This window comes from Sphaerodactylus townsendi, linkage group LG13 (assembly GCF_021028975.2).
Source record: "Sphaerodactylus townsendi isolate TG3544 linkage group LG13, MPM_Stown_v2.3, whole genome shotgun sequence".
NCBI lineage: Eukaryota > Metazoa > Chordata > Lepidosauria > Squamata > Sphaerodactylidae > Sphaerodactylus > Sphaerodactylus townsendi.
In genome coordinates, this window is record NC_059437.1 from 41,870,380 (window position 1) to 41,896,314 (window position 25,935).

A 25,935-nucleotide genomic window follows, 5' to 3' on the forward strand; every position below is an offset into this window, starting at 1 on the left:
CAAAGAGACAGATCTTCAGGCATAACAGGGCATTTCAGGACCAAAATTGGGCAGACTGGTGTTGGTCTTAATTTTGCTGCACGCCTGTTTTGTGATGAGACAGATATTTGCCAGTACGGTTTCCATAGAAATGTGCCAAAAATTTAGAACAGTGACAACCTCTGAATGTGTGCCAACAAAGTCGGATTTTGTGAGCTTAACTAATGCGTACAAAATCAGGCACAAGACATTGGTTGCCCACTACAGTCATGATGAAGCTTCAGCAGTAGAGTATTTGCTTTGTGTGAACAAGGTTCCAGGTTTTATCCTTTTCGTTGTCCAGTTTTAAAAAGGGATTGGGCGGTAGGTAATGTGAACAATCTCTTCCCAAATTGCTAATAACAATGGACAATATTGACCTTGATATTCAAGACAGCTTCATTTGTGTTCAAGGACTGATTCGGTATAAGGCAGCTAGCTTCCTATGTTCAGCATGGTAGATCTCTCTCTCTCGTGAAGTTTGCTGAGGTCCCCTAAACTGAAAATTGGTTTAGGATTTTTTCCCCCTTTCTTTATGAACCACTATTAAATAATTGTTTCTGCTTTTCGGGCGGGGGGGGGGGCTGGTTTGTGGCTCCCAGGCCCCTTCCGCACATGCAGCATAATCCATTTTCAATCCACTTTCAATGCACTTTGCAGCTGAATTTTAATGTGCGGAATAGCAAAATCCAGTTGCAAACAATTGTGGAAGTGGATTGAAAGTGCATTGTTCTGCATGTGCGGAAGGGGCCTCAGTGTTTCCGCATCTGTTATTTGCTCTGAGTTTGATGTTGTTGGGAAGTGGCTTTCCCTCCCCCCCTCCACCTCACTTTCCCACGGCACCATTGCACATTTGTGCACATCCTGAGCCTCCCCAGCTTTTCTCCCACCATTTCCAAACCTGCTACAAGGCGACGTTTTGTGAACAATTGCCACAAAGCTTCAATAGCTGCTGTGTGGGTGGGAAAATAAAGATTTTCCCGGTTCATCACACAGCAGCCATTTCCTCCCCATGACACAGAGAGCCTTTTTAATTTTGTTTCTTAAATCAGCAACTGCAGAGCACTATATTGATATCCTGTTATGCCCCAAATGTGTATCATGTTCCCCAAACTCTTATAGAAATGTAAGGACAAAGGCATATCTCAGCAAGGAAGACTTACTGTTTTGTTTTTAAGGTGAAAGCTGAGAATTCAGAGGACCTGATATGTATGTTGGTGTGACATTACATGACTCTAATGCTATACAGTCACTGATTTTAAACAACAACAGAAACTACCAGAGAAACTAGCCATGTAGAAGCCCCTTTGCTGATGTGCTATATTGGCAGCCACAACAGCAATAGGGAAACTACACATGCCTGTCCCTCGGGGGTAAACACCACAGTGGCAGAGCACAAGCTTTTCCCAGCATCCAACACGCTCAAAGTCCCAGGTTAGGTTCCTGGTGAATGAAAAGGATGTTTGGAAGACCTTTACAGATCAGACAGTAGTGTGTGAGGTGGAGCCAGCTGTTTTGGTTCAAGGCAACACAATACGATATTTTTTCTCCTTCTTCAGGAAAAGAGGTCGGTGCTGGTGGTTTTCTGGATCCTGGCCTTCCTTGCAGGGAACACTCTTTACCTGCTGTATACGTTCAGCTCGCAACAGTTGTACAACAGGTAATCACACAACTTGTGTCCCTGGTGGAAACAGACTCGTCTCTTCCAAAGAGCAGAGAAGCGGGTGCTGTTTTGATGGGGGAGAAATATATTAAAAGAGCGCAAGGCCTTTTCTCTCTTGCAATGGGGACTCCTGGTGATCCGCGTGGTGTGCTCTGTTGGAAGAAAGATCAGATGAGAGTGTTGGGTTTCCCTTGCCAGGTTTTTAACGTCCCTGTCTTTCTTGGAATGACCACCTTACACTTACAGTAACTCTTGCTCATATTTCAGAAGAATACAAGCATTATTGAATATTCCATATAGAGATCTGTACAATTTTTACCATTGGAAGATGGTGTAGCGATTGGACCCGGAAATCAGGGTTCCTATCCCTATTTAGCCCTGAAACCTACTGGATGATCTCAGGCCTGTTAATCTCTCTCAGCCTGACCTACTCTGCAGGGTTGTTTTAAAGAGGAAATGGAGAGGAAAGGAACTCCATGGGCACTGCCCCAAGCTTCTTGGAGAACAGATAGGATAATGATGCAAAGCAAAATTTGGATCTCACCTGGTTTCAAAAGCTACTCTAAGTGACTCAAGTAGTCCTGAGTTCATCAAGCACAGGATAAACCTGTACAGTTGACGTACCATCAAGGAAAAGACCCTTGTCTGCAGAGAGGAAAGGGTCAGCATGAAGGCCTCTCTCTTGTCCACTAATTATACCTCCCGCTAAGTCCGCATACTGAGAAGGCTAGCCCCAAATGTCTCAACCTGCAAGTTTTAGCCTCACCATTTCCCTGACATGCTAGCTTTCTATTTGTGGGTGTTTAAAATATATATATTATTCCATAAAGAGTATTCAGTCGCATGAGTCCACTCCTACAATGTACAGGACAACCTACACTTACAGTCCCAACCTAGCTTTTGCCATCTTTTTAGAGTGGCCGAGGCCTAGATCTCTAATGAATCTCCAGAGGTTACCACCAACTTGAGAAAGTCGTCAGGGACTCCTTGCTCTGTATCCTTTCCTCATACAGACTTGGGGTGCAGTCATGAAGACTGCTTTGAGCAGATCTCGGTGGAACTGAATAGATCTTGAGAAGCAGCAGTTGATTGGGGGTGGAACGGAGGACCGCAGTGGGCAAGCTAGGTAGATTGTTTGGGCAGCGCATTTCCTGGTAGAATGGCTGAGGGGGTGTTTCACTGGCCAAAGAGTATGAAGTCATCCTCTCTGTTGGGTACACTGAATGTCTGAAAGCCAAGAGGTTGCGTCACTCCGGTCAATTAGAGGTGGCAGCTGAAAGGTTTAGTTGGCATCTCATGAATCAATGCTTGAAATACTGTCCTCCCTTCCCCTACACCCTTGTTTCTCTCTGGCCCCTTCTGCACATGCAGAATAATGCACTTTCAGTCCACTTTCAGTGCACTTATGCAGCTGGATTTTACTGTGCAAAATAGCAAAATCCACTTCTGATTGTGTGTTCCTGCATTGCAGGGGGTTGGACTTGATGGTCCTTGAGGTGTCTTCCAACTCTATGATTCTTGCAACCAGTTGTGAAAGTGCATCGAAAGTGCATTATTCTGCATGTGCGAAAGTGCCTTTTGTCTCTCCCGCCCTCTCTTTGGGGGGATTTTGAAATGCAAGGAGGAAGGAAGACCTCCAAGTGCTAGGAGTCACTCACCCAAAGTAAAATAGAATTGGATGTGATTGTTTGGACTGTTTGCAGACAGAACCAAGTTGGGTGTGGCTATCGCAGTGGTGGTGAACCTATGGCACGGGTGCCAGAGGTGGCACTCAGAGGCCTCTCTGGGCACGCGTGCACAGAGCTCGTCATGTGATAATAGTGCAATTATTTCAGGGAGATTATTAGCACTAAATCTAAGACCTAGTTTTGGGGAAGCAGTGTAGGTAACCCTGTTAAGCGCTGTTAAACCCTACTGATTTTCATGGGAAGAACTAAAGCGTGATCCTTTACCTGGGAGTAAGCTCGGTTGCTGGCAATGGGGCTTGCTTCTGAGTAAACCCTCCTAGGGTCGTGATTCACCTGTTCGAAGCATTGCACAGTTGCTTCAAAGCAAGGACACCGACTACCACCAAGCTTACTCCCGAGTAACGCGTGGCTTGGAGCCAACCGTTTTTTCTATACTAAAACCTCAGTATTCAGGTTAAATTGCCATGTTAGCACTTTGCGATAAATAGGTGGGTGTTGGGTTGCAGTTTGGGCACTCGGTCTCAAAAAGGTTCGCCATCGCTGGGCTATCGTAATGCCCTTCAATCCTTCACTGATGTAAATAGAGAAACTTTGGTAATCTACCAATGCTAGGTGAGGGGCTGCAGCTCTGTAACCGTGTGCTGCTGGTTTGTTTTCCCCCAGTGGGGCAAATAGCAGCTGCCTCACCTGGAGTGCATCTGAGGCTGGGGGGAAAGGATGCAAAAGAAAGGTGGTACCCCATCCTCAAGCCAGATCGGAGACGCTGACTGTGGCAATTTGTCAAGAGTCGTGTCTCATTCGGATTTTTAGGGTTCCTTCATCGCTAAACTTTCTTTTCTGTCCTGTGTTAATTTCCTTTAAAAGAGCCTATTTGGCTTTTAGTTATTATTTGGATTAAAAAGCTATAAAGGGGAAAAAATGGATGAACTACAATTCAAAATGAATCCCTACCTAGATAAAACCATCACGAATACTCAGAGCCTTCTAGTTGCCTGAATCAGAAGTGGGTGCTACTTGTCCATATATTATGCGAACTTAGAGAGCATGTATGTTGAGCATGGTTGAATGCAAAACCTGAAAAATCCAGATCTCTTTGCATCTGACTCACCCAGCATGTCAGTCATATATATTGGGAGCATCACCACGTATTTGGTAGATGTTGGTAAAACAGACAACACATACTTGAATTTAACCAGGATAATTCTTCCAGGATACCAGAATTTAAGGGCAGCCAATGAAGTAGATTCTGGACAGAGGGGAAAAAGGAAGGATTTAATCACATAGGAATTTTCCTCCCTTCATGGGAGGAAAAAGGTCAAGGTGATCTCATCTCTATTTGTAAAGCGTATGGCACTGGATTATACATAGGTGTCAAACTCGTAGCCCTCCAGATGTTATGGACTACAGTTCCCATCATCCCCTGCCAGCATGATGCTGGCGGGGGATGATGGGAACTGTAGTCCATAACATCTGGAGGGCCGCGAATTTGACACCTGTGAGCTATTGTATCCCTAGAATTCAGAGAAGCAAAATGTAAGATCTGTAGTCTCAGCCAGTAGGTCCTACCTATACTCTTCCAAGATGTCCTTGAGTAACAGGGCTGGTAGAAGGTCAACACTGTTAAGTCCACAAAGGTTAATTTTGGGAAGGCCAATTGGTGGAGTTCAGAGACCTTAATTTGGAGAGGTGGAGTTTCATAAGGGGAGGCTGGCCCCCCCTCCCTTCTACATATGGTGCCAACACACTCTGCCCAATTTGCTGCAAGGATTTCTTCTTTTCAGTTTTTTTTTCCATTCCTAACTTACTTGTTCATTAATTTAGGTTTCTTTCTTTCATTCATTCGCATCCATTGTGTTGTTAAAATCTCTCATTCTGGTTGTTTTGTTCTTTGTTTTTAGGGTTTTAGTTTTACCTGTTTTGCTGTGCCCATATTGTGAGTATTTTAATTTTGGGTCTGTCCCCCTTATACATTTGTTTATTTATTGCATATGAGCCTCAAATTGCTTCCAATGGGCACTTATGTGCCAGGCATCGCACTGTGGCCGCATATATGTTTTGGAAATTCCCTTCCTCGTTATATTCTATTTAATGACTGTTGGTATTATGAGCGTAGATTAATTTGTTTTATCTATTTTACACTATTGAGTATCACGAATATCTATGGCAGAGAATTCATAGGCCTGTACCATAAGAAATACAAAATAACTGGGTTGGTTGGTTCGACGGAATTGTTCCTTTCTTTCTCAAACATAGCTTAGGCCCCTTCTGCACATGCAGAATAATGCACTTTCAATCCACTTTCAATGCATGTTGCAGCTGGGTTTTACTATGTAGGATAGCAAAATCCACTTGCAAACAATTGTGAAAGTGGATTGAAAGTGCATTATTCTGCATGTGCGGAGTGGGCCTTTAGATTCTACAAACCAAGCAAGAGCTCATGCAGGGGGAAATTCTGCTGGTTTCTCCCTTCTTCCTGCAGCTCTGTCAATCATCCCGTTCCCTTCCAGAAGGTCTCCCTAACCCTCAGTATTGACTTTACAGAAGATGCAAGAGCAGAGGTAGCAAGAGGAGACGGCAGAGTTTTATTACATCACTTCCTGTTTGCGCTTTTTAGGAATTGGCATAGATCCTCATGTCCATCACGGACCTACTGCTTTTTAGTAGAAGGCCATGGCAATGCCCATTCGTTCACTGCAGTGCTCATTCTCTGTAGCATCCTTGGTTCATTTTCCCCCAGGGAGTTTTGATGTCAGATCTGGCCTGCTGCATTTTGATGTCAGATCTAGCCTGCTGCATCCTGTCTGGTAACTGCCCGTTCGGCTGTCTTGCCTTTTAGTCTCATCTTCCTGAAACCCAACCTGGAGAAGCTGGATTTCTTCGACCTGATGTGGATTGTGGGGATCACCGACTTCGTACTCAAATACCTCACGATTGCCTTGAAATGCCTAGTCGTTGCCCTGCCAAAAATTGTCCTTGCCGTCAAATCAAAGGTAAACGTTGGTGGGGGTTGGAATTTCCTTATTGGGACTAGATTTGACTTGGTCTTGATGCAGGGTTGACTGTGGCACATGGTTGGTTGTAAAATATTCAGTTGACCACCTGTTGTTTTACTGTGGTCATATATTTTATAGAAGCCAAGAATACACCCTGCAGATGACAGCTTCCCTTTTTAATTTCATAATTTCAAACCAATCCAGTCAACCATCCTGTTTCACACGATGGCCAACCATTTGCCCTGGAGGGCCAACATAGCAGGGCATAGAGAGGCAGAGACCTCCCTTAGATGTTGCGTCCTAGCTCTGGCATTCAGAGACTTCCTGCCTCTGGATGTGAAGGTTCCTGTTATTTTTCAGGGCTAGTTGCCATTGATGGATTTCTTCTCCAGGAACACATCTAATCCCCTCACGGCCATCATTATATCCACAAATTAAAGATCCCAGTTACCTCCTTTCTTTCTCTGTTTCCATCTAATTCCCCCCACCAAAGTGGAGACTACCCATATGGACAAATCACCTGATTCGATATGAGACTGCTTTATGCATTCACATATCACTGTCTCGGGAAAACTTCACTCGAAGGAACTTTTTAGTGAATTTTTAAAGAGAGAAGGCGGGGAAAGTCACAATAGACCATTTTGGGGCGATTCCTCACATCTTTTGTGAAAGTTCCACTCTAGTTATTTTTTTCTTCCGCCATATAGAGAAGCCCCTTATTGTGATTAAGATAGCTGGCAGGCTCTGCATGAGCTGCATACGCTCTTATTATCGTTCAGCCTGTGCCGAAACCTCCAAGCTGGGAGCAGAAGAGATTCGAAATGGGGCTTTGGTGTGAGTAGGTGGGCTTGGAACGATTTCTTCCTGTACATCCCGCTTGCTGGAGTGATTAATTTATCTCTGGCGTTGGTCCAAGGATTGTCCCTCCCCTGCTTCACTCTGATGATAATGATTATTATTATTTTATTTGGGGAGATTAATGAGCCAGGTCGTGGCGTAATCCAGCTTGTGGGGGGAAAAAGCCCGGCGCTTGACACGCGGCGATGTAGATCGTCAGCTCAAGACAAATTGTGGAGTTGGAAAAGGGCTGCAGCCTTTGGTTGCTTGTCTAAGAGCTATCCCAAGTCCTCATTAATCCTTGTCCTGGAGAAGAAAGCGGCTGCATCTGTATTTTTAACCATAGCAGGAGATGGGTGAGATTGCATCTGTCAAGAGCCCTCTAATGGCTCACAGCACAGATGCCTTTCTGAAACGCTTTGAAAATCTTTTCTTTGTTGGGGATGTTGATCATTTCCAGTTGCAATCTTTCCTCCCCTCCCTCCTTGCAATGAAGGTCCCGGGTGCTAAATTGCAGACTGGAGGCTTTAACACCTGGGGCTGTGTGTGTCATTTGCTTAACCAGTTGATTCTGGTACCTGGCATGGGATTTTGGAGTTCTGTGACTATCTTAGCATCCTTGCTGTAAAATCCCTAGTGCAAAAGGAAGTTTCTTAACCTCGTGCTTGCTTTGAGACACGTCTCGAAGCTTTATGGGCAGTGTTCTGAAATGGCTTGCTTCGCGCGTGACTTTTTATTAGCTGTGAGTAAGAAACAGTTTTCCTTTGTCCCATTTGAGAGCGAACGTTTATCAGACGTTTAGTTTGTTCAGTTTGTAAAGTTCTTTAAAGTGTAAAGATTAAAGTTCTTTAAAGTTCTAAAGTGTAAAGTTCTTCCTCTGCATTTGGTATGTGGACCGTGCCGTGGTGGCGAACCTATGGCACTCCAGATGTTCATGAACTACTATTCCCATCAGCCACCGCCAGCATGACCAATTGGCCATGCTGGCAGGGGCTGATGGGAATTGCAGTCCATGAACATCTGGAGTGCCATAGGTTTGCCACCACTAGGCTTCTGCAGTAAAATAAACATAGCTGCCTTGACTGATATAACCAAAGGTCCTCTAGTTCCATTGTGTGTCACTAGCAGTATGCCCCGGATGCTCACAGTAGGATGGAGATGAATTTATAAAGTAGCCTTATACAACTTCAGGCCAGCGGACCGTCTAGAACCACACCTGTATTGTCTTCTGTAGCTGATAGTTGGCCATGCTAGGTCTCCAGCAGAGAAACATCTTTCCACTGGAGCAGCAGTGGCGTAGGGAGTTAAGAGCTCGTGTATCTAATCTGGAGGAACCGGGTTTGATTCCCAGCTCTGCCGCCTGAGCTTTGGAGGCTTATCTGGGGAATTCAGATTTGCCTGTACACTCCCACACACGCCAGCTGGGTGACCTTGGGCTAGTCACAGCTTCTCGGAGCTCTCTCAGCCCCACCTACCTCACAGGGTGTTTGTTGTGAGGTGGGAAGGGCAAGGAGATTGTAAGCCCCTTTGAGACTCCTGCAGGAGAGAAAGGGGGGATATAAATCCAAACTCTTCTTCTTCCCGACACCTGTGATCTGAACGCAACAACATCATGAATGCAACAACTCCTCCTCATTCTTTCTCATCCACCTTTACTTCCCCCCCTGTATTTTTGATTTGGTCGTCATCTGATTTAGATTATGTTTTTAACTGTTGTATTTGGTGAAAGAGGTACATATAAAACAAATAATACTTTAAAAAAGATCTGAAAAAGATTGCCCAGACTGAGTACAGAGGCACAGCTCAATGGCCAAGATGATCAATTGGAATGTATGCAAAAATTACAGCATCAGGATGGCTCAAAATTGGTGGCAACATTGTCCAGAGAAAGTCACAGAAAATAAGGTTAAGATCTTGTGGGACTTTGGAATCCAAATGGACAAAGTGTTGGCATATAACACCCCAGACATCACAGTGATCAAGGTTAAGAAAGCAACCGTCATTGACACAGCAATACCTGAAGACAGAAGGGTTGATGGAAAAGAACACGAGAAGGTGATTAAATGCCATGATTTGAAAATCAGGATTCAGAAACTACGGCACAAACCAGCTGAGGTCGTCCCAGTGGAAATCGGCACCCTGGGCGCCATTCCGAAAACACTAGAGCTGCATTTGAAACATCTTCTACTCCACAAAATCAGCGTTTGTCAGATTCAAAGGCAGCCCTGCTGGGATCTGCATGAATACTAGTCCATACATTACAACTAACCAGGCCTCTGGGTGAGGCTCAAATTGTAATGAAAGGACAACCAGCTAAAAAACTGTGATATCAAACAAAGGTAAAATAAGAACAATAAATTCTATTCTCTCCAGTATTACCTGGTATTCAGAGTTAGGTTTTCTCTTGAACCTGCCAGTTCAATTACCCAGTTCAAGAATGTGTAAGAAGCCCCCTGATGGACAAAATCAAACCCCCTGATGGTGAAATCAAAGCTATCTATTGGAAGCCTGCAAGCAGGGTATGACTTCCCAGTTATTGCTATTTAGATGACTTCTTCCTCTGAACCTGGAGATTCCTTTGGACATTGTGGCAAAAAACCAAACCAGCAAACAAATCTACTCCACAAATTTGTCCAGTCCTCTCTTAAAACCGCCTACTATACTAGACAATCATCGCACACTGTCGCCCATGTGCTCGTGGGTTTCATGTCCCAGCCTACATCTTCTGTGTGGGGTTTTTTATTATATTTTAAGCACCCCCGTTCATTTTCTTGTAAGTTCAGAAAAATCTGTTTGGATATGGCAGGGAAGGGGAGGAGGCCAGGCACCTGGTGTTTCCCAAATCTCTGGCCTTCGTGAGAGCAGGTCTGTTCCCTTCCCTTCTCATCTCCACTCCCACCAAGCTGTCGACGCTTAGCGGTGTAAATTAGAAGCTGCCATTTGCCACGCGGGAAACAATGGGCGCCTCCAGGAGCCACATGGCTCGGGCCTTTTTAATTTACCTTAATTCGTTTTATATTGAACGAAATGGTAACTGCTTCTTTTTGTTTTTAATGGAGGGTGTTCAGCACACTGGAGAGGGAGCCAAGTCCCCCGTCCTCCAGAGGAAAGGGAGAGCGCAGCTGCTATGCAGAGCCTGGACACTGGCTTGCTTTGGGGACTAAGAAAAAGTGTAGTTTTGAATAACGTTTGTGTTGCTTCTGTGCTGAGAACAGAAATTGAGCATTTTGTATGTATTCTCCATGTAGCGGCTGCATTTAGAAATTGCAGTAAATCACGGTTTGTTTAAACCACGGTTTACGCAGGAAACCCTGGTTCTGCTGTAAGGCATAACTAACAAATCCCAACATAAACCTTGACTTGTCTGCCAGCAGGGAGAACACCTGTATATAAAGCTATCTCTGTGGTCAGGTGGCTGCAAGAGACAGTGTCCATGACAAACGATTGCTTATGAAAACAAGCAACACAACAAGCAACAGTTGGTACCCACTCCCAGCCCCCACACAGCGAGTTGGCCTGACTGGCCCACAGGTGGGCTGCAGCCTGCTGCCCTACCGCCCAGGCCCCTGCCTCCCCCCACCCCAACCCTCCCCTTATTGGTTTAGCGGGTAGAATGAATTTCTGAGTGTCCCAGGTTCTGAGTGTCTCGGGTTCAAATCCCTACTCTGCCACAGAAGTTTGCCAGGGGAATCTGTGTTAGTAACATACTCTCAGCCTCAGTTACCTCACATGACTGTTGTACAGATAAAATAGAGACTTAAACAGTAACTCAGATTTATTGGACAAACAGAGGTGATGGTAAAGGGAGAAGTAATAACTTGAAGATGGATGGAAGAGGCAAATAAAAGAGGAGGCAAGAACACACACACGTGTACTAATAACGCAAGAGCTTGCCACAGAGGTATAGAGTCTTTGATTTCGTCAGCACTGCATTTAAGATTATTCAATTATAGTTCAGAATATATGTTACCCAGTGTGGACAGTTCCTTTATTTTAGATGGTACTGGCTTATGGTTTCTACAAAGAGGGTCCTATCACAGGCTAGGTAGTTATGATAAAATAGAGACAAGAATGGTATAAGCCGCTGCGAGTCTCTACCAGGGAGAAACGTGTGGTATAAACAGAAGATAATAAAAATGACCGATATTTATATATTTATACCACATCTTTCTCCTCAGTAGGGGCTCAAAGCATATTACACCACTCTGTATAAATATGGAGATTTCCCTGATAACCATTCACACTGGACAGTGTATAAAACATCTACATATATCCACATGGGCTGAACATCGGGGTTATGTGCAGGGTTCCTAGTTGTTGCTGTTCCTATAATGGTTCTTTGGGATTTTTTTATTTAAAAAAAACATTTTTATATTTGTGTGCAAGAGCTTGGGGAAATCCTGGAGCAGTATGTTTTCCTCTGTCCCCTGATCTCCAGACTGCTAATTAGAGATTTCCACTTTCACAGCTGGCTGTGAGCTAACCTTTGAAACTGTAGTTTGCGTGAGGCCTGCAAGTCAGAATTCTGAACTGAGGACAAACTTTGGAACCCTGGTTTGCAGAGCAAATGCTAACTATACTTTTGCTAATTAGAACGTGACAGGAAGCTGTGATTTGCTGCAAACTGACAAGTTCTTAATGAACTGACTTTACACAAAGGGAAGGGAAGGTGGGAAAGCATGTGCATCCAAGGATCCCCCAGGTTCAATTACAGTTAGCAGCAAATTACAGCTTGTAACTGAATCTGAAGGGTCGATTCAGACATTGCAAAGTTTTTGTGCCTGAAAATGTGACCATCACAAGGACCGTGAGGAGCAATGAATGGGGCAGGGCTGAGCATGGTGGAGTTGTTAAGAATGGTGGACTCCCATCTGGAGAACCGGGTTTAATTCCCCGCTCCTCCAACCTGCAGCCGGCTGGGTGACTTTGGACAGGTCACAGTTCTCTCAGAACTCTCTCAGACCCACCTACTTCACAAAGTGTCTGTTGTGGGGAGAGGAACAGCAGGGTATAAAAACATTTTTTTCTTTTGAACCTTAACCTCTAACTCCCAGAAATCCTGCTTGCCCTGCTCTTTCCATTGTGTCTGGAAAGATTTCACCAAGTGGTGTTACTAGTTCCAGTCTTAAGACTATCGGTAGAGCCTTAGAAACATATTTTTTTTAATTTTTCAGTGAGGCTTTCAAGATGTTGAATGCCCATTTCAGCACCTATATACCCTGTTTCCCCGAAAATAAAACCTACCCCAAAAATAAGCCCTATCATGATTTTTCGGGATTTTTGGAGGATGCTTGAAATATAAGTCCTACTCCAAAAATAAACCCTAGTTACAGATTCCCCGGCATAGCTGATCTGGTCATGTGGGGGGCGCAAAATCATAGGCTGATTCCGCATTGGCCCAAAACAGCAGTATGAAAACAGTATAAACCCTTTTACACCATTTTAAACCCTTTTACACCATTTCACACTGCTGTTTTTGGCCCATGCGGAATCAGCCATAGAAAAAAATAAGACATCCCCTGAAAAACATGCCCTAACGCATCTTTTGGAGCAAAAATTAATATAAGACCCTGTCTTATTTTCGGGGAAACATGGTAGTAGTATCCCAGTATAGGCAAGTCTTGGCTTGTAACCGTTCATTAATTTAGGAAAGCACTGTAAACATCTTCATTTTATTCAGAATAAGGCCTTATTGTGATGCAGTGCAACTTCCTAGTAAATATCCTTAAGACTGCAACCATAGCCACAGCCATGATTGGACTAGGACAGGGGTCTGCAACCTGCAGCTCTTCAGATGTTCATGGACTACAACTCCCATCAGCTGCTGCCAGCATGGCCAACTGTAATCCATGAACATCTGGAGAGCCGCAGGTTGCAGACCCCCTGGACTAGGAGACCCAGATTCAAATGTCTTCTCTGCTGGGAGGGTGATGGGAGGTTATTTCAGTTATCTTAGTTTATACCACACCTTTCCTCCTAGTAGGGACTCAAACCGTGGGCTAGTTGCAGTCCTCTCGGAACTCTCTCAGCCCCACCTACCTCACAAGGTGTCTGTTAGGTGGAGAGGAAGGGAAAGGAGCTTGTAAGCCACCTTGAGTCCTTTCACAGGAGAGAAAGGTGGGGCATTCTTCATTCTCAGCCTAACCAGAGCTAGGATGATGAAGAAAGGGATCAAAATGTGAAAGAGATTACTGTTCACAGTGGGGTCAGCCTCAGTAGGTTCTGAGGAGGATGCTCAACCTGTTTAGGATGGTCCCCCTAAAAAGCCCTGCTTGATTTTTGTTGAAAGCCCTGCTTGATTTTATCCGCGATGGGAGGTGGAGGGGGGGGGGGGGCACGGCAACAAATAAGTGACAGCCCGGTCATTAGCATCCCGCAACCCTCCGAAAGGCAGGGCGCTTGTTCCAAAGCCTGGAGCCTGCCTGCTAATCTGCTAAATGGCTTTGCATTTGGGATCTCCGATAGTTGCCATTACAGTTGTGCTCCGCCGTGCGCCCCTGGGATTTCAGGAGGAGGAGGGAGGGAAGGAGCCGGGTCCTTGAAGAAGCGCTGGTGTGACCTCACTTGGGGAAGGGGGGCGTGTGTGTTTTGTGTGTATGTGTGTGCATGAGATCATGCAAATACCGACGCTCTCCGAAGGCTTCGATTTGCTCGGCTTGCGGGGTGATCTCATCCCAAGGTCTCCGGGGGGAGCGGGCAGCGCCGCGCGGGGGGCCTCTCCTGAAGGGCTCTAATGGGCTCCGTCCCCGCGGCTCTGGCTGGCAGCGAGGCTGGCGTGCGCGGCCCGGACGGCGTAAACAGCACAGCGTTGTCGTCGTGCAGTCGCCCGCGCGTGCATGGCAACCTGCGCCGGAGCAATAACCCAAAACGAGCCTGGGGGGCCCTTTGCAAAACGCATTGCATTCTTTGCCATTGCATTCCCCCCCCCCCCTCGTTTAAATAGAAGGCCGGTGGTTCTTTAAGCAGCATTTAGTGCAATGTGAGGTGGTGTGTTTTTTTTTTGAGTCAGGGCTCCGGACAGGGTCGCGTGTGGCCGGTCGTTGTTTCTTCTCGCCAAGAAACGCAGCCTGCTCCTGCCAGGCACGGAGCTCAGAAATACCGCCCTGTTTGGATATTGCTCCGGAGCGCTGCCCTTGCAGCGAACTCCTCTTCTGGGGGTCCTGACCCCGGGGTTGTAGTAGACCGTGGGAAGCCCCTGCTTGAAATCCAGCCATTCTGCAGCCGCGCAGGGTGAGCATTTCTCAGCGCAATCCTCTGCATACTGACTCCTGAAGCCACTGAAATAAATGGGCGCAGACGAGAATAACTTCTTTTAGGGTTGCTCTACAATTTGCACTTCCTGCTCCCACGGACGGTTCCTGGTTTTTGCATCGGGGGAGGGCGCCGCCCATATTTAGAAATTTGCTGGTGGGTGGCAGGCTGAGAGGGAGCAGGTAGGGAGTTTTCGGGAAAGTTTGGAATAAACCATGAATCCCCTTTTCCAGCACCCTTGGGGGATTTCATTCAGCCAATTTCCTCAGCCCCCTCTGTTCCCTTTTCAACAAAAAGAACTAAGTAACTTCGTCTGCCTGGTGCCGGAGCATCTTTGTTTTAGGATGCTCCACTTGAGTCCTGATGCCTACCTAGCTCTGTTGTAGTAGCTCTGCCCTTCTCAGTTGCCCTCCAGGTTCCTGGCACATCCTAGAAAGCAGACCCCCAGCAAGATCCCCTGGATCATTGGATGAACAAGCTGACAGAGTATTCAACAATGGCAGAGCTGACGTCTTTGGTGCATAGTAGACCCTGCACAGAATGTGGGAGAAGATAGAACGATTCTTTGGATTGTATAAACTTGGATAATAAGAGGCAATAAGGATAATAATAAACTTGGATAATAAAAGGCAAAAACAACTTTATGGATAAGACTAAAGGATTGAACCTGAAGTTTAAAATTTCTTGAGCTTTAAAAATTATGATTGGAAATTATGATGTTGTAAAACTGGATGATAACAGGTGTTAGCAAGCGTCAAATGTTATATAAGCTATAACGATCAATTTTTATTTTATGGAAAAATTAATTAAATTTTAAAAAAACACTTTCTGTGCATACTCAGGAGGCATTTTTCTTTCTTTGAAACAAATTTACAGGTTTCTGCATACCTGAGGTTTTCCTGCCCAGTATGCAAAACCCCCTACTTGTCTGTGGCTGAATCTTTGGGTATTTATACTCTACTTTTCTACCCACTGGGGACCCCATTTTCCCGTCTTCAGTGTTACCACCCTGACAACCCTGTGAGATAGGCCGTGGATTGCCCGTGGCAGAGGGAAAATTTTGACCTCGGTCTCGCAGATCCTTGCCTAACACTCCAACTGCTTCATTGCAGTTCAATGATGCATATAAACGAGAGCCCAGAAAGAAGAATGTATGCTTCCACCCCCCTTCAGAGCTATTGTTGTGTCCAGATCCCAATTTAGCTGATTGAATCCAACATCTAAAATCTCCACCATTAATCAACCAAGCTGTCTTTAATCGCCTGACAGCCCTCTGTGTTGAAACTCAATCTGACCCAGCCTTGACAAATTTTAAGGAGACATCTATGGCCCTCTCTCTTTTCAGCACCATTTTATTTTCCCAGCAACCCTCTAAGGTTGGTTAAACTGGCAGATAGGCACAAGAATGGAATGGGGCGTCGTGGAGGCCGAAAAAGGGCAAGGCAGCAAACAAACCAAAACAATCCCACTTTTCAAAACCAGCCTTAAAATTTTGCAGGTGGAGCAAACGGAATAAGGATAACAACATCTCCTGATGTCTGTATTTTCAAACTGTTTTTTTCTTCCCCAGGGGAGCAGTTAGCTGGGAGGCAAACGCTGATCTAAATTGCTTTGCAGGTCCCTCAGAGATGTGCTCGGTTCAGCCAAACTGTCTCATGTGCAGAGAAAGTTTTTGGATGAGAATCTCAGGTCTTATGTAAAACTCTGGAATCTCCTGGCTGCTGTGCTGATCTCTTTTCAGGACTGGGTACCTTTTCAAGCGTGCTCAAAAGTATTGCCGTTCTGCCCTCTTTTCCTTTCTGTAATATGCTTTAGAGCCAGTGTAGTGTAGCTAGTTTTCTAAGCTGAGGGATTTCTTTTCCATGGAAAAGCTGACACACACGATCACACACAAACACTCCAGTACTCTGAATTGGCATGCCTAGGTTTGTTAGACTCTGGCAGCGGTTGCCAGATTCAGAATGAGAAATCCCAAGAGGTTTGGGGGCGGCGCCTGGGGAAGACAGCGGTCTTGGTGGGGTACAATATGACATAAGAGTTCACCCGACAAAGCATCAATTTTCTCCAGGTCTCTGTGGTCTGGGGATGAGCTGCAATTCCTAGATCCTCTTAGTAGAAGTCAACCTGGTAGGATGTTCAGGATGTTATGGATTCACTAGTTCTCCTTATCATCCCCTGCCAGCATCATGCTGGCAGGGGATGATGGGAACTTTAGTCCATAACATCTGGAGGGCCACGAGTTTGACACCTATGCGCCCGGTCCCACCTGGAGGCTGCCATCTGTGTTCGTGTTATGTGAGGTTTACTGGTCATTCATGAGTCTGGGAACATACTTCTTCGATTGCATCTCTCTCTTTGAACCGCTTATTCATGAAATGGTGATAAATGACCTGGATATCTCCCCATTCCCATTCCCGCTTCCATCTTACAGGGAAAGTTCTATTTGGTCATTGAAGAACTGAGCCAGCTGTTCCGTTCGCTGGTCCCCATCCAGCTGTGGTACAAATACATCATGGGGGATGATCCATCCAGCAGCTATTTCCTTGGTGGGATTCTCCTTATCTTGTACAGCCTCTGCAAAGTGAGCATCCGCCTCAGGGTCTGTTTTTTAATTTAAGAAAAAATTAGGTCCTGTTCTTTCTGTATATATGTTCCAAAGCGCTCACTGCACAGTGAGCAGAATCTCAGTTTGTGAAGCGTGGTTGTATCTGATGAAGGAACTTTGTCTCTTAAAAGCTTATACCCAAAAAAATCTTGCTAGTGTCTAAAGTTCTGCAGGTCTTCAATCTAGCTAAACTACAGTTAGTATCACTGAAATAACATCTTAAGACACAAAAGCAGCAGTGATAGCCCGGTGATCAGGAGACGAGAGAATGGCAAGAGAATGAGGCCTGAAGCCCCCAATTGAACGGCATCCAAAAAACAACATCTTTCTGCTGGAATTATTCCAGGTTAAAAGTTTGTTTACTCCAGAGCAGTGTTTCCCAACCTTTTCGAGGTCAGGGTACCCTCACTCTTCATATCTCACGGTACCCCTGCCGCCACCCTCCACCTTCCCCTCCTATTGCCCCTGCTTGCCACACACCCCACCTTCCCCTCCCAGGGTGAAGGGTAGCACTGGGGTGGTGGCGGCTGCTGACCTTGTGGCAGGCCCTGCCCCATGGGCCAGCTCCATGTCCTTGCTGGCGCCGGTGGGAGACACCACAAAAATGAGGAGGGGGGCGGTAGTGTTGCCGCGGTACCCCTGGGACATGCTCACGGCACCCCAGGGTACCACGGAACCCTGGTTGAGAATGGCTGCTCCAGAGGTCTGTTGGATAAAAAAAGGGGAATTTTTTTGATTGGCAGAGAATGTTAAGCTGCAGCATTGCAGTGAAAGCCCTGCTCGCAACAGGTTTGATCCAGTGGTGGGATTCAGCAGGTTCGCACCACTTCGGCAGAACCGGTTGTTAAAATGGTGCTTGTAAACAACCAGTTGTTAAATTGTTTGAATCCCACCGCTGGTTTGATCCCAACAGAAGTCAGTTTCAGGTAGCGGGCTCAAGGTTGACTCAGCCTTGCATCCTTTTCAAGGTCGGTAAAACGAGTACCCAGCATGCTGGATGTAAAGTGTGGATAGCTAAGGAATGCAATTGCAAACTACCCCAGAAACACAGTTTTCCTAGGAAGTGTGATGTGACGTCACCCCATGGGTCAGTAATGACTACTTGGTGCTTGTCCAGGGGACTGACTTTACCTTTTTGATGGTAGCCAAAGACATGGTAAAATATAGTCATCTAAGAAAATCTTGTCATCAGTTATATTGTTCCAAAACAAAACAAAAAATCTTAACTTTTGTGGTGTGTTGTTTCACTTTGAAAGGCTGCTTCAGGTCTCTGGAGAGGCGATGTAGACACTTCCTACATAATTAAGTGAACAAATAAAATCCATCAAAGCTGCGCAGTGTTGTAGAAATGAGTTCTACAAGTTAAGAGTGAACTGTTGGCAGAAGGGCTTTCTTTTGTAGCTGACAGGCGGAGCTTTCTTGATTACTGCATCCTTTGCGCCTAAGAAGGAACAGTCTTTTCCTTGAGATACAGTATTCATGTGTCAACTCTACCAACAAGTTATCTCCCTGTTTTTCTGTTCCAGTCTTTTGACATCTGTGGTCGGGTGGGAAGCGTAAGGAAAGCCTTGAAGGTCCTTTGCACTCCTCAGGTGGGTATAAGCAGCTGCTTAGTTTCTTATAATTAAAGTAATTGGGTGTCTTACCAATTACAGGGAAGATCTTTTGCAAAAGAGGCTAGAAGTTTTCTCCCAGAAGGTCAATCTGTCACCTTTTTAATCCTGCCCTTTTGCCAAAGACCTCAGACCAACATACATGGATGTCCTAGCCTTCACTGAGAGTAGTGGTTAAGAGTGGTGGACTCTAGTCTGGAGAACTGGTTTCATTTCCTCCACATGAGCAACAGACATCTGGAGAACTGGATTTGTCTCCCTGCTCCTCCACATAAAATTCTTCAAACACTCTCTCCTTTAGAGTGTCTATCTCACACTGTGCTTATCAGAGAAGGCTTTGGCAGTTTTTCTTCAGGAAATTCAATCCTTTCTCTATTTACCAACTAAACCATCTTCAGGAGTTTCACTGCCCCATAACTCGGTGGGTTCTCCTCAGAGAAAATTAACCAAACCACCAATGTGATTAATCAGTGTTATTGTGTTATGGTTAACTCCAGGATCTTGGCACAGATCTCCTAACTTAAATCTATCCTTCCTGACACTTAATCAAGAGTAGCTCAGCTTGCTTAGAACTGGCCCTTAACCTCCAGAGAATGGAGCTACAACAGAGCAACTGTTCACTCTGGCATTCAAATTATTTCCCTCCTCAAAACTCTCAGTGCTCTGGCTGAGAACGCTCTGCAGTTCTCTACAGCCAATCACGTGGAGTTCCATATTAACCCTTTGGGTGCTGAACATTCTACTGCCTGAAGGTGCCTAAGTGGCACCAGGCAACAGATCAGTTCACCTGAAGAAAATGGCACTTTGGAAGGTGAACTGTATGGCATTATGGAGTTTTGTTTCATTATCTCTTAATCAGCAACCTGAAACCTCATAATCGGCAGGTGGTCCAAATCCAGGAATTGTGCCTTACCGTTCTGCTCCGAGACCTAAAATGTCTTTCTCTTGTCCTTTGGGCAGAACTATGGAGTCCGTGCAACTAGCCAGCAGTGCAGCGAGGCTGGGGACATATGTGCCATTTGCCAGGCTGAGTTCAGGGAACCGCTTATCCTCTTGTGCCAGGTAATTGTTATTGATTTTTTTTTTACGTGATAGGCAAGACAAGTGACGTTCCACTGTTCTGGTTTGCATGAGTTGCCCTTGTGCCCAAAGTGAAGGGTCTTGTTCCAATATCAAGGACATGCTCTCCCTAGGCAACAAAGTCCTGGGTTTAATATCGCAAACTTCCAAATCGAAGCATCTTACCTAGCAGGCTGGAGAGATTTGCCCATCCAGAACCGGCAGTTCTGGTTCAGCTGGATAAGAAATCTGGCTTCGTATAAGGCGTCATCAGGTGACAGGGAAGGAAAGGCTGCTGGACATACCAGAGATATGCCAGCCAAGCTTCTGGGCTAGAGTGGCGAGAATCAGGGATAGCTTTGGGGCAAAGCATAGAAGGGTATTTAAGCTGGAGGAAAGGATGGGTTTACAAAAATAGTCATTGTCAGAAATTGCCCTTGGGCTGGGCCACACAACCCACTAGAAAACTTACAGCAAAATCTCCTGCTAAGAACAGGATCAGCATTTATAAAATTACACATCTCTCTCTCCTAATACTAGGACAGTGATGGCGAACCTTTTTGAGACCGAGTTCCCAAATTGCAATCCAAACCCCACTTATTTATTGCAAAGTGCCAACCCGGCAATTTAACCTGAATGCTGAGGTTTTAGTTTAGAAAAAAACGGTTGGCTTCCTCTTCCTCCGCCCCACCCGCTCAAGCAGGGGCCAGCCTGCTCTAGCCTCCAGCAAGTCCCGCGCACACTGCTCTGTGCCTCTCAAGCATCTCTGCCTCCTCTGCACAACCCGCCCCCCTTGGGCAGCAGCCACCCAGAGCACAGGCACCAGGCCCGCCAGCCAAGTCCTCCCTGCTCACCGCAGTGTGTGCATGTCGTGCTCAGTGCCCCAGGCCAGCCTAGATATGTGTGTGGGTGTGTGTGATTTTCCGCCCCCACATAACGAACTCTGTGTGTGCGTGCCCACATAGAGGGCTCCGAGTGCCACCTCTGGCACCCGTGCCATAGGTTTGCCATCACTGTACTAGGATTTGGGAGCACCCAGTAATGCTCACCTGGCACTCTCCCTCGTAGCTGGGGCCCGGCTGATGCTGAGCAGCCAAACAAGCGCTGTGTCGCCCCCTAATGGTGTTCCTGGCCAGGGTCTCCTGTTCCCCAGGAGCAGCCTTTCAGGAACCATTTTGGGCTGGTGGGGGATGTGAGAGACAAGGGAATTTTGTTCTACTGACGGATATCCCATCCGTCATTGGAGATGCATCACGGTATCCAAGCCAGTGAATTTACAGAGTCCTCTCTATCCCCACCCTGTGTCTTGGCAGCATGTTTTTTGCGAAGAGTGCCTTTGCCTTTGGTTTGACCGGGAGAAGACCTGTCCGCTGTGCCGTTCTGTGGCTGTGGACACTGTGCGCTGCTGGAAAGATGGTACCACTTCGGCTCATTTCCAGGTGTATTAACTTCCAGGCTGTTGTGGGAAATAAAATGGGCTGGAGCAATTCTCCTCAATCCTGCTCCCAGCCTGTCTTACTCAGAGGCCACTTCCGCACATGCAGAATAATGCACTTTCAACCCACTTTCAATGCACTGTGCAGCTGGATTTTACTGTGCGGAATAGCAAAATCCACTTGCAAACAGTGGTGAAAGTGGATTCAAAGTGCATTATTTTGCATGAGCGGAAGGGACCAGAGTCTTGCAGGGAAGTCGCATTCCATCCCTCTCAGAGCCACTTCATGCATTCACCTAACACTGTGGTTAGTGGTCCCACATGTATGGCTTCTCCGATATAAATTTATTTATTTATATGTTTACTGTATTTCTGTACTGATTTTCCTCACTGCTCAAAGTGCAAATGTGTGTGTTCCCTCTCACTTTTATTATTTTGTTCTCTTCTCTCCTTTCATTATCTTTGTCAGCCAGGATCTGTTCTCGTTTTCTCTTTCACCTTCTCTTTTCAGTTTAAAACCTTCCCCCAGTTCCCAGGCTCTCCTTTCTTCCTCTCTCCAATTTGAGAGGATGACCGTATCTATACACCTTAAAGGCAGAGAACAGAGGGAAGCAATCCTCTCACAGTGAACCTACGGACCTGTTGTAGAAAGGTGTAAAGAAACAAAAACCCTGGTAAATGAAGAATACACAATTTTTTAAAAATTTACATAGATCCAGCTCCTCCCACTCATCTTGTCATGGAGAAGATGCCTTGAGGGAGAAGCAAAGATCTGTGGTGACTTCAACCACTGTTTTAAAAGTCAAACATAGGAAGTTCAAATTTTTAAATCATGTGAGCAGACCAAGAGGCTGAATGTACAAAGTAGCTTGCAGAAAAGCGTTGTGTTTGGAGACCTGCACGCGCCCGGCCAGTTAGATTGTAGATGGGCGGCTTTCTGCGAGTTTTTCAGAAGCCTGTCCATGAATATCGTTCCTCTGTGTCAGTGGTTTTCACCTTTCAGAGGTGTGGCTGTGTTAATCTGCCGCAGAAAAAGCAGCAGCAGAATTTTGTGGCACCATAAAATGGATATTGTGGCAGAATCTTTTGAGGGTCAGAGCTCACAAAAGATGCATGAAGCGTTACCTTCTTTTGGCCAATATATGTGTGTGTGTGTGTGTGTGTATACAGACACACCCAAGGATGCTCTGGCCCTGGTCGAGGACAGACAGATATCTTTCATATCTGAGTATTCAGTTCATAGCGGAATACTTAAATGGAATACCAAAGACTAATCCTGAAATTGTCCCTTGTAGCATGGGTGCCACTTCCGTAATAAGAACCAATGTAATGGTTACAGTGTTGGATTAGTGAGAGGTACCTGGGTCCATGGCCAAAGCATGGGGGAGGGGTAGGAGCGAGTATACCTTACCAGGGCTTAGTCAGAGCTTGAAGGCCATTATCCTGATATGTGTTTTTTACAGAGCCATACTGCGGAGAGGTGGACAGGAGGGGGCATTCACCCCAGGCACTGTTCACCTGGGTCACAAGGAGGGGTGCATTTTGGCCACACATAGATATACACGCCCTGCAGGTTGGCCAGGCAGAACAAGCATTGTCAGCCTCGCAACAGCAAGGGGGGCACCAGCCAGTATTAACCTTATATAAAGCCGTGGTGCGACCGCACTTGGAGTACTGTGTTCATTTCTGGTCGCCACATCTCAAAAAGGATATCGAAGAGATAGAAAAAGTGCAGAGAAGGGCAACGAGGATGATTGAGGGACTGGAGCACCTTCCTTATGAGGAGAGGCTGCAGCGTTTGGGGCTCTTTAGTTTGGAGAGGAGACGGCTGAGGGGGGATATGATTGAAGTCTATAAAATTATGCATGGGGTAGAAAATGTTGACAGAGAGACATTTTTCTCTCTTTCCCACAATACTAGAACCAGGGGGCATTCATTGAAAATGCTGGGGGGAAGAATTAGGACTAATAAAAGGAAACACTTCTTCACACAACGTGTGATTGGTGTTTGGAATATGCTGCCATAGGAGGTGGTGATGGCCACTAACCTGGATAGCTTTTAAAAGGGCTTGGACAGATTTATGGAGAAGTCGATCTATGGCTATCCATCTTCATCCTCCTTGATCTCAGATTGCAAATGCCTTAGCAGACCAGGTGCTCAGGAGCAGCAGCAGCAGCAGAAGGCCATTGCTTTCACATCCTGCATGTGAGCTCCCAAAGGCACCTGGTGGGCCACTGCGAGTAGCAGAGAGCTGGACTAGATGGACTCTGATCTGATCCAGCAGGCTAGTTCTTATGTTCTTATGTTCTTAACCAGCGCAGAAGATCGAGGCAAAGAAGTGCAGGTTGGAGACAGAGAGGAGGAGGGTTTGTGGAAGGGGGTGGGGGGTGGTTACAAAAGAATAAGCCGAAAAGTCAAACGAGTGACTTGTTCCTAGGAATGAGCTGGCGATTGCTGGAGTGGTGCGTTCTCCCCCTCGCTTTTTGGATACAGGCGGGGAGAAGAAGAGAAAAGGAGAAAGGGAAAGCAACGCGAAAGCCCTTGCAAAACTTTCTGCCAACCTGCTGACGTCTGTGAATGCAGCGCTGTTGTTTGCTGCAGAGCAAGAAAAATTTGGATTTGTATCTCGCTTTCCCCTCCTCCCTTCCTCTTCCCTGCTGGCCGTCCCCAAAGTGGCACAGAGGCCCCACGGGGGTGCAGTTTCACTGCTTGCCCCAGGCACCATTTTTTGTAGGTATGCCATTGGCTATTTATTTCATTTCGGAGATAAAAAGGACCCCTCCCTTCTGTTGTTATGCGTGGTGTTGTATAAACAGCATGGGGTGAGTGTAACAAGCTTGTCCTAGGGCAAGAAATGATCCTCGTGAACTGTTTGAACTTCTGCTCCAGAGCTCAGCGGGTGCTCTACGGATAAAAAAGGAGAAGGGAAACTATATCTGTCACCATGGACCTGCTTGTGGAAGGTAGAATATTTCTGAAGAAATTGCTTTTCATAGATGATATTAAAATGATGTTAGTAAATTAATGCTCAGACTCCCTGCAGTTCTGGTAACATATTACAACTGCAGGCGATGGTTTAATGATGTGGCTGTTTTGTTTCCCAAACCAGTGTGGGGAAAAGATGAGTTGCTGTGAAAAGGAGAGAGGTGTTGTAAGCCAGGACTAGGTTGAGGCGTGGTGTTTGGGGCTTGCTGCTGTGCGGGGCTGTTTGACACATGACATTTTAACAGCACGAGTATAGGGAGATGGGGGTAGAGTTGGAACACCCCTTCACACTTTCCTGTATGAAGCTGGTACATATATGACCAGGGAGCCAGCGTGGTATAGTGGTTAAGAGCAGGTGGATTCTAATCTGGAGAACTGGGTTGGATTCCTCATTCCTCCATCTGAGTGGCAGAGGCTTGTCTGGTGAACCAGATATGTTTCTGCACTCTTCTATTCCTGCTGGGTGACCTTGGGCTTGTCAGTCCTCTCCGAATTCTCTCAGCCCCACCTACCTCACAAGGTGTCTGTTGTGGGGAGAGGAAGGGAAAGGAGCCTGTAAGCCACCTAGAGTCTCCTTACATGAGAGAAAGGTGGGATATAAATCCAAACTTCTTCTTACGGGTGCATATTTGTGGCCCCTCCAGTGCACATTCACATCTTGGGAAATGGCTGTCCATCAGAGCTGGGTGAGCATAAACGTCTGATATGATAATGTACAGAGGTGTGCACTTTATAATACAGAACTTATGTATACCCCTGTAGGAAAAAATGTCATGCACAATAAAGCAGGCACTGGAAGATTTATATGTTGCAAACATAGAAGGGATTGAGTCGGGCATCCCCCCTCATGTAGATGTTATGTCACTAGGAGTGTCATGTGACTCAACCCGCCGATCAGCTGACCTCCAGGAATCTTATCTGGTCAGGTGGCTTTATGGAACATTTGAGGCCAGGTCAAGGAGACAGAGCTACAGAGGAAAGAGTAAAAACATTGCTATGAAAGCAGACCTGGGCCAGAAAGGAGCTCAACCCTGGCTTCTCTGGTCAGGCTAGCCTCTGCAAGACGTAGGGACCCCAGTTCAGGGTAAGACCCCCATACCCCTACCAGAAGAGCACCTTAAGTTGGATGGCCCTGGCTATCCTGATCTCATCAGATCTTAGAAGCAGGGTGGGGCCTGGTTAGTACTTGGATGGGAGACCACCAAGGAATACCAAGGTTGCTATGCAGAGGAAGGCAATAACAAACCACCTCTGTTAATCTCTTGCTTTGAAAACCCTACTGGGTTGCTGCAACTCAGCTGCAACTTCAGTTACTTGGAACAGAATGCCCCAGGACAGGAACGTTGTATCTTTATCCCAGATATGATCTGTTGCTTTCTACATCTCTGAATGCTTAGAATTCTGGGTTTTTTTTAAAAAAAAGTACGGAACCATCATGGGTCTGGAGAGAGGGGTGAAAACATGCAGGCATAGAAGATGGGCTCATGATTACTAATGCTTTCAAATGTTCTAATAGATGCACGGACAAGTTACGTTGTCCATCACTGACTCAATCTTTTCCCTCACCATTATTTCTTCTTTTCGTGCCCTCCCCCGCCCCCCCCGCCCCATCTTAATTGTTCAAAAACACTGAGCTCTGGATAAATCATACATGTTTCAAACATTTATGCAAAGTATATACACTGACTGCTAGAATTTATTCTCAGTTGAAAGAGTTTCGTGCCATGACTACTTTTAAAAACCCTGCGTGTAATCTTCATTTGAATTATCTTCTTATTTAAATGCCAA

At 46.0% G+C, this 25,935-nt stretch overlaps 1 protein-coding gene across 3 annotated transcripts in view; it reads left to right on the forward strand.

Annotated features, from left to right (window-relative positions):
- Positions 1-22,917, forward strand: part of RNFT2 (ring finger protein, transmembrane 2) — a 31,545-nt gene extending 8,628 nt beyond the window's left edge. For 2 of the 3 annotated variants that reach the window (XM_048514302.1, XM_048514304.1), the window contains exons 5-10: positions 1,578-1,678; positions 6,206-6,359; positions 16,882-17,031; positions 18,582-18,647; positions 19,629-19,730; positions 21,041-22,917. In XM_048514302.1, the coding sequence (XP_048370259.1) occupies positions 1,578-1,678; positions 6,206-6,359; positions 16,882-17,031; positions 18,582-18,647; positions 19,629-19,730; positions 21,041-21,175 (708 nt within the window). In that variant the 3' untranslated portion in view covers positions 21,176-22,917. The remainder of the gene's footprint in view (positions 1-1,577; positions 1,679-6,205; positions 6,360-16,881; positions 17,032-18,581; positions 18,648-19,628; positions 19,731-21,040) is intronic. The other variant, XM_048514303.1, reaches the window with a different exon arrangement.
- The last annotated feature ends 3,018 nt before the right edge of the window (positions 22,918-25,935 follow it).